The sequence below is a fragment of the Nicotiana attenuata genome, unplaced genomic scaffold, assembly GCF_001879085.1.
Source record: "Nicotiana attenuata strain UT unplaced genomic scaffold, NIATTr2, whole genome shotgun sequence".
NCBI classification, from domain to species: domain Eukaryota; kingdom Viridiplantae; phylum Streptophyta; class Magnoliopsida; order Solanales; family Solanaceae; genus Nicotiana; species Nicotiana attenuata.
Window position 1 is genome coordinate 48,729 of NW_017672406.1, and position 9,053 is coordinate 57,781.

Below are 9,053 nucleotides of genomic sequence, written 5' to 3' on the forward strand. Positions count from 1 at the left end.
TTGCGACACATGTATCTTACACACAGGTATACATGGATATACATGTGATACACAACAACAACAACAACACCAACACCATGTATACATGTATACATAGATATACATGTGATACATATTTGATACATATGTGATACACAAAGATACACAGTGTGATACACATATCATTTTTTCATGTTCATTTTTACTTCGAATTTTCAATTCAAACCACCTCAAAACTCTACCAAATCATCCCAAAACTGAAATTCAAGCTCCTTAAGATGTACCCAATCTATTCTAATACACCCATCCAAAAGAAACCAAAAATTTGATATTTTTTTTGCTACAAATAGCTAATTGACTAATATTAATAATATTTGACTAATAAATCAAAGTTTTGACTAAAAGAAAAGTAGTGCATATAAGAAAAGGATTTAAGTTTATAAAGAGCTTTTACAATATCACATGATTTTAATAGTTGTAGCGTATAATTTATAAAATATTCGGGAGACTTAATGTTATGGTCCATTATAAATGTTATTGTAGTAATATGGAAACTACCGAAGCATAATATGAATAGTTATGCAAAATTTGAAACATCAGAAAATTTGCGATTCTAATAGAGTAACTATTTCGCAAAAAAATAGAAGTGCGTTAAGATTACAATTTAAGAGAAGAGAGAGCATCCGACGTAAATACATATTGGACAACCAATTCCACTAAATAGCAGGAAATGTTGTTAACATAGTATTTCATTTTCCATACAAGAGAAAAAGATAGGAACTCACATTGGATAATTAACACAAGAAATCATGAGTTAACTGATTCTAAGATACACAAGGTACTCAACTATCCTCTCTCCCAGATAGAAAAGGTCTGTGCTTCACATACAAACTTATTTTACATTGAAACCTTAGGCAGTTGAAGTCAATTTATTAGGATCTAACTTTAGCAAGGCGCGCCCTTAGTTCTTCTAAATCTTCCTCTTCATCAGCACCCTGCAAGAGAAGAAATAACAAATCAATGGTCAATCAATTTAGTTTGGTCGATCATAGAGAAGATCTATGCTATGTAATACGTCACAAGATGAGAAGACGTACCTCTGCATCCTCCACTGCCTGCGCGGGTTGCTTTAACTTCTCCTTTCGGACTGCTTCAGGAAGTTGTGCAGTAGTCTCACCAGCAATTGCAGTCAAAACCTTGTCAACTTCTTCTTCAATCTCGTCTTCTATGTCTTCTGAATCCAGTGCACTGTCCACTGCATCATTTACCATTTCCTCCATCACGCCAGCCTGCAATACCAAGAGATCGGGTAATTTCCAGTTAAAAAGAAAGTGTGTGTGTGTGAGAGAGAGAGAGAGAGAGAAGCTTCATGCGGGGGAGGCAGGCAATAGGACAGTCTATCATATTGAGATCAGCTTTCGTTTTTCTTCCACAGACAACTGTGCAACGTGTGAGCGTGAGTTGCATTCAATTTGGCATACAACCAATCACTGAAAGAAAAATAAGAGTCATGCTTTGGCAACTTCTATGATCTTCTACTTGCCCTCTAATGTTTTATTCAGCACAAAGAAGATTTTAGTATAAATTCAGTATTTACAGGGGTAGAACTGACTATCTTCAACATATTTATGGAACGAACTATTGGATACTCTTGCATCTGAGATCTTAAATAACCCGAAATGGCCGGAAAGGCCTACACGTAATATCAACAAGCTCGTCTAACTGTTCGGAGAGTATTCTCATTCATGTTAACAATAATTCATACAATATCCCAATCCACAAATAACTTGTCTCTCAGCCGCCCCCCGACCTAGAGGGTGGAGTAGGTTTGTAGAAGAAGCCAATCTAGTCACACAAGAAACACCTAGTTTCTCCATGGAACTCCTAAAGAGTAAGCGCACATGCTCTGTGAATTATGAAGGAATTCATAGTCATATACCATGTTAAATGGAACCACCAAAAGCCAGCTGCATCCGCATCGATCTCACACGATCTAGGTGTGGGAAAGGAATAACGTACATAATTTGTCTGACTCCATGCTCACGCTGGGTTTTTTAGTTTTGATTTTCAGTTTTAATAATTATCTCCATCCATACATATATAGTGTTCGAAAACTTTGCTATTGTACAAGATATACTTATGGAATTAATATTAGGTGCTTAAAAGGAACTTAATTATACTTGTTTTGGTTCAAAGACTTTTAGTTAATTTTTTTTTTTTTTATACACACAACATACATATACTCCATCCATTTCAAACAGAATGAAGAGGCTGAAAACGAAGGTCTCCGGCCTTCTCATTTACGCTCTCAATTGGAACTATTTATTCCATTTTTAAAGTAATATTTTCATATTTAGAAGGGCATAGGGGCAAGCCCATGATCAACCGAGTTTTGAACCGTGCACCTCTAGTCCTCCGGAATTTCTTAGTTAACAAAAAAATTAATATTTTCATATCTAATAATAACTACATCAACAAGTACTATAAGTCGTAATTCTTTAATTAATTAAAAACATTTAAGATATGTTTAAAATAATTGTAAAAAAAGATTGTTTGACTCTCCAAATAGTAATGACATTTGGAGAGTATGAACACTCCAAAAAAACAGCCAATAGCAAACAGAGAAACAATGATTCTGCTATGTTATCTAGCACACAGCAATATTTTAGAATTGGAATCAAACTGGATTAAAGGTGATTCCCAACCAGGAGAAAAGATCAAGAATATCATTGAAGCTCAAAATGATAAAGCCAAATAGATATATACCTTGGTCATTTCTTTACTAAACTCCTGCATTGTCATAGCCACTTCTGGAGCCTTCATAAGATTATTGACGAGCTTCATGACTTCAGCACTTTTAGACAAATGTCCGACAGTTCGAGCAATGGCTGCAAAACCAATTACAAGTCAATAAGACACTGGAAGAAGCCAGCAAATAAACTAACACTACGTATAAATCAAGAGGGTTGGCTTCAATTTGTTGTCTAACCAGCAACAGTATATGGTTGTCTAGCTACAGAGATTCTAATAGGTGCTACTTTCCTAGCTGTTGCTAACAACCTGGATATATAATATATAACATAATACAATTATCGGTTTTGTCAAAATAATATATCCAGTTATTTTATTTTACGTAAAAGGGTCATATTTGGCCCTCTACTATTGAAAATAAGCTATATCCACCCTGCGTTTTAGTTTCTTTGTATAACTACCCCTACCGTCATACTTTTGGGTCGTATTCGCTCTCCACCGTTAAATGGTTTGGTCCCATCTTAAAAAAGACGCGTGGCTGGCCCCGATATCTCTAATTACAACCCACCTGATCCATACTATAATAACCCACCACATCTCCTTCCGGTTCTCATTCCCCTCTTTCCCTCTAAGCATAAACACCCGTTTATAAAATGTAAAGCATAAACTGGAGCTTAGCATTCCCAGTTTCAGTAACTGGATCCTACTGTTGAATCCAAATTTTGCTATGAATTCTTATCAACCAAATATTAATCCCTTTTGAACAGGCTTTGTGAGTCATTGAACTAAGTCTTGAAGAAAATAAACAATCAGTGTAGTATGAATAGTTTTATACTATTACCATGCTAATCTTTCTAGCTAGACAAATCTTCTGATGATTTCTTTGTGAAAATTAGGTCTCTAGCAAATGAGGATATGAGAATGCCACGATAGCTTTATCTTAGATTAAGTATGAAGTGGAAAACTGGCCTAAACATCTTCTAATCAGCCAAAATCCTGCTTCTACGCCATAATAAGTCCAAACTCCTTAAAAGATAATCCTGTAGTGCACCTATGAGTGTATTCGCAAGGACAGATTGATACTGATAGCACCAGAGGAGTCAAATAGATATGAGAGCTTCATATAATGTTCTATGCAGATGTAAGTAACAAAGTAAATGCAACTGATAATATATAGCAGGGTAAAGAAACAAAGACATGAACTTATAAGATTCTTATTTCATATTCTCTTTTAGAGTATATCAACAAGAAACAGAGTTTAATATGTGATCCTCAAAAAGGCTATAGCAGGGAAAATGAAAAAAGACAAACTTATAAGTTGAAAGCCGAGTTTGACATGCAATCCTCCAAAAAAGCAATTTCAACAGTAAACTGCTAGAGAAGAAGTGCACCAGTGTAACAAATTAGAATTTGGAGCACTTGGCTACTGGCTAGTGAAAGGATGAAAGAGGGGAATGAGAACGGGAAGGAAATGGGTGGAATGAGTTCAATTTCCTTTTTTTCTCGTTTTGGAATGGGTGGATTATTTGTACAGAGTCTGGTGGGTTTTAATTAGAAATGCAACAGGTCTTTTTTATTCAATCAGGGCCAGCTACGTGTCCTTTTGAATATGAGACCAAGACATTTAACATGTGAGGGGAAAATATGGTCCAAAAGTCTGACGGTACGGTAATTATACTAAGAAACTGAAACGGAAGGTAGATATAACTTATTTTTTATAGTAGAGAGGCAAATATGGCCCTTTTCCGTTTAATTTATCCAGTCTGTGTCTTTCTTAGCTGCTCCCTCTATTTCATAAAATCAATAGGAAATGCAGATTTCTATATTCAGTTTTGCCAAAATTGTTCCCAGTCGTCCAGTGTAAAATGAAAATATTCACCTTTTATTTTAGAAATCAAAAGTATAAAAAAATATACAATCGTGCTTCTGCATTTTCAACATCTATATAAATAACAAAATTACATATTATGCATCTTCAAACTCCATATATTATATGCTATGATCTCGATGGATGCTCCGTCTTTTTTTCAATATATAATAAGAGGCATAATGCATGTATTTTTTGTTATTTCTATAGTGACTTTAGCAATCTTTATTAGGCTATGTTCTCAATGGATGCATACTGTTCTCCTGACAGCTTGCTCGTCAGAAGAACTTAGAGGACCAAATGCACAATCCTGAATATAAAAGGAGGATAGGCATACATACAAAAAGTGAAGCAAGACTATGATCATACCGACACTTTCTCCAAGGTGCATGGATATTGAATTCAACTGTGCCTTATTCTCGTACAATCGGTTCACAGTTCTTTTAGATCTCACAATCTCTTTCGCAAGTGACTGCGGTAAATACATCAACAGTCCGATATGAATAAGCAATAGGATACAAAAAAACAACAAAAATATGCCTCATAACCATCTACAATATCAGTCTGAATTCAACATATGCTCTTACCGTAAAAAGAAAAAGAAATCTTGGATGAGCAATAAACCAACTACTTAAATAGGCTATCCTAAAAGTCTGGAAAAAAGCATAGTGGTTTGTCACATCAGCTGCCTAAGAAACCTCCTAAATGACATAGGACAAAGCATTTCTCAACCGCCTGGAACTCTTTTGATGACCCAGAAGTCAGAACAAAATTTTAGAGATGCACTTCTACGCCAAGCTTTTTATGCAAAACAACTCAATGATCAAGTACATTGACATAGATGAAGAACATCTTCTAAAAGCAGCTCACTCATCCTTCTTCTCTTTCTCATTTCGCCAACATTTAAAAGTATTGGATAAGAAGAATTACTCTTTCATCTCCTGATCTGAAATAACAAATTTTCAAACATCTAGTTAAATCTATTTACTACTTCTCAGTTTACCAATGTTTATAGAGACCTAGATTATTAGCACGACGGGGGGAAACAAGCAATTATACACTTTTGATGGATCTCACGCGTCCTTTAGCAAACGCCTAAGATTGAAACCTAAAAACTAAAAATATGAACAAGCAATTAAGAGAATAACAAAATTTCAAAGTTAACAATTTCCACCATATTTTCCAAAGTATCAACTTTTTTGTGTGTGTGTGGATAAAGTAAGGTTCTAAAATTACAATATTTAAAGAGCTTAATTTCAACTATTTCTCAGTCTATCATTCTATAGTCATTATATAAGCATTCAGCTCAGAAAAAATAGCAGTCATAACCAGGAAAGAATTATGTGAAAATGTTTTTTTCTTTAAATTAGTGAGTTCAAGTGAGAGCAGTAAATCACCTTAGCAGAACCCATATCATTTCTCTTTGCAGCTTCTTTAATTGCTTTCTGCACATTCTTCTCCTCTCTTTGTATATCTGATCAAAAGTCCCAAAAATCCACAAACCGAAGATAAAAAATCGAACTTTACGATCACCCAAAAAAACACAGAAAAAAAACCCCTTTTCCTTCTTGACTATGAAAAATTAAGCTGAATGAGAGGAAAAAAAACAAGCTTTTACCTCGGATTTGACGTTCAATATTCCGACATTCTTGTCGGAGCCTACGTTGCCAATCCCTTAAAAGCTGTTGAGGGTTCGGTTTTGGCTTCAATATATTCATTACTTTCTCCATTTTTTTTCTTTCGTGAAAACCCCTTCAAATCAAAAGGCTGCAAGAATTGACGAAGCTGAATAGATATTCTGATCAAACAAGAACCTTTCTTTATCGCGTATTTGTTCTTCTGAATAGAAATTCTGATCAAAGAATAATCTTTTCAGTTATTTCTACAGTAGATTCGCTGAATAAAAAGTTAAAAAAAATGACTAATACTTAATTCTTTAACCCAATTGAATTAGAAGACTGTAGCGGTGGAGGAAGGCAAAGTTCGCCGTGTGATGGCAGGTTTCCGTTTGGATCTCAACGTTGGGTTTCAACTTTTTCTTTTACCATAGGCCAAATACATACTAGCATTCTTTCTTTGGAAAGCCAACTTGAAAATAGATTTGGGTGTTATTTTTTTTGGAAAGCCACCTTAGAAATGGATTTGGGTGTAATTGAATATAATTACATAATTTGATATGTTTTTTAGTCAAAAGATCATTTGGTCAGCATGGAATTGAGCATAATTAGAGGGTATAATTACACTCTCCAATTCTGAAGGGAGGTGAGAATGTCACGTCCCAAACTGCCCCTAGACGTGACTGGCACACAGCTAACACCACCTGCCAGGTGAACCCATTTCTCATATGTTTAACCATTTACACACATACTGAGAGAACAATAAGTGCAGGTCTAAGAGAATTATTAATAATTAAAAAGGAGATAGTTACCAACCAATAGCTTAGTCAATTGATAGAAAGACCAGCACTCACTCAAATAAGGAAAATTTTATTGTGTCTCATACAACTGACACTAGTTGTATGAGGCATCTTTTTTGTCTCACGGTTTTGTGGACCCAGATTTTGTGGACCCACAAGTGTAAGATTTGGGGTCCATAAATTTGTGAGAGAAAAAGGAGCCTCACACAACTAATGTAAGTTGTGTGAGGCACACAATAAAACTTCTCCTCAAATAATAATACTCTAACTCAAATCACACACTAAGATCTTGGAGCATCTAACAGAGTGACATGAGTTTAAATGACGGGTATGCAAACCCTAAAGAGAAGGAAATAACTAACACAAACTAGATAAGGTTGTAGTGACAGCTTCCACGAACAATGCGATGGCTCACCTCAGCAACAGAATCGGCCCGAACGAACTCTTCAGCCACTAGCTCTATCGTCAGCAATAGTATCTGCATAGAGATGCAGATAAGAGTGAGTTATACATAAATATAACCCAGTAAGATCCTCGACCCGCCACTTCGAATACCTCTTGAACAAGTGTTAGAAAATACAAACACACCACAAATAAGAACGATATAATAAATACGATAATTATACAATAACTCAATATATATGTATCAACAGAGTTAATAAGAATTAAACAACAAGGGTACATATATCTTAACACCGTACACGTTAAGGACTTGTCATGATTGTAGTGAATGAAATTAACCAACACCTTTACGAGTCCACAGCGGCACCACAATGCCTCAAATATGTTACAGCATATACAATGCTCACTGAAGCATACACAATGCCCCGAATATATCAAGAAGCATACACAATACTCGGGTGATGTACACGGGCATACATAATGCCCCAACATCATGGCACTTAGCTATATCAATCTCAACACCATGGCTCACACCCGTATCAAAGTATCAAACTCAACATCATGGCTCACAGCCATATTAAAGTATCAAACTCAACGTCATGGCTTACAACCGTATCCCGCCATCAAACAACTTATAAAATAATTATTATTTTTTTATTTTTCATAAAATAATATATTTGCGGCTAGTCTAAGACCACCGATTCTGCCAAGCGCACGCTTGTCCCAACACATGGACCAGGCAGAGAAAACACATTTTCAAAGCGGGTTTTAGAAAAACAAGCATCAAAGCTTAAAGTCTCACTTACCTCGTTAATGGGAAGTTCTCCAACTTTGCAACGTCAAGAACACCAACCAAACGACCTCCAATGACCTTAATCTATCCAAAATATTAATTAACAATATTAATTATGCTAGTAGGGATCAAATTTAAATCTCCCTAACTCTCAAGCTTAAAGCTAAATCTTAATATCTTATACCTCAATAAAGAGATATATCCCAAAATCTCACTCTCAAACACAATATTCAATTATGATTCTTATAAAGCAATACCTTCAATCTAAACTCAATATTTAATCTCACTTCTATGAATTAGTACTCGGATTTCACTGGTGATGGCCATAGAGTGACAGTCAATATCTTTCTATAATTAAGAATAAATATTCGTAACAATTTGGTGTAATCAACGTTAATATGGGGCCTTAGCAGTAGCTATCACATTGGAATTGCAATTTGCAAGTCTAACCCTAAAAGCCAATCATATGGGCCATTGCTCCCCATCATTGACTTAATTACTATGTTTACGAAATCATGGCAAAGTAATTAATCCCTATAATATATAGTGCAAGCTTCAATGGTTGACATACCACAATCATAATGCATAAAAAGATATTTAATATACCTGAAGCTTTTCCCTTAGTCTCGCCCAACGAATTAGCACACCACTCCTTTGCTCTAAATTTATGTATTCCAGTGATTATCAAAGAAAACTTCGATGCCCCTCTAACCCTTATTCATGCCGCCAACTTCTTCCCTATCCCGAAGCCATATTTAATTCGTTTTTTAAAAAAAAAAAAACCTCAATTACTTCTTTTCCTACTAAACTACATAATCTTTAAACCTAGGCCATCTCATGTGACC

General features: G+C 35.2%; 1 protein-coding gene across 1 annotated transcript; it reads right to left on the minus strand.

The window, feature by feature from the left end:
* Positions 1 to 668: 668 nt before the first annotated feature.
* Positions 669 to 6,685, minus strand: LOC109213072 (vacuolar protein sorting-associated protein 24 homolog 1-like). The gene is made up of 6 exons (XM_019376823.1): positions 6,216 to 6,685; positions 5,995 to 6,071; positions 4,967 to 5,069; positions 2,746 to 2,867; positions 1,077 to 1,268; positions 669 to 974 (listed from the first exon to the last, which is right to left on the minus strand). The coding sequence occupies exons 1-6, from the start codon at positions 6,325 to 6,327 to the stop codon at positions 912 to 914; spliced, it is 669 nt and encodes a 222-aa protein (XP_019232368.1). The 5' UTR covers positions 6,328 to 6,685; the 3' UTR covers positions 669 to 911.
* Positions 6,686 to 9,053: the final 2,368 nt, after the last annotated feature.

Coding starts and splice junctions, on each gene's coding strand:
- LOC109213072 (XM_019376823.1), bottom strand. CDS start 6,327: ATGGAGAAAGTAATGAATATATTGAAGCCAAAACCGAACCCTCAACAG. Junction 6,072..6,215: donor TATTGAACGTCAAATCCGAG/GTAAAAGCTTGT, acceptor ACTTTTGATCAG/ATATACAAAGAGAGGAGAAG. Junction 2,868..4,966: donor GCACCTTGGAGAAAGTGTCG/GTATGATCATAG, acceptor TTGGTTTTGCAG/CCATTGCTCGAACTGTCGGA.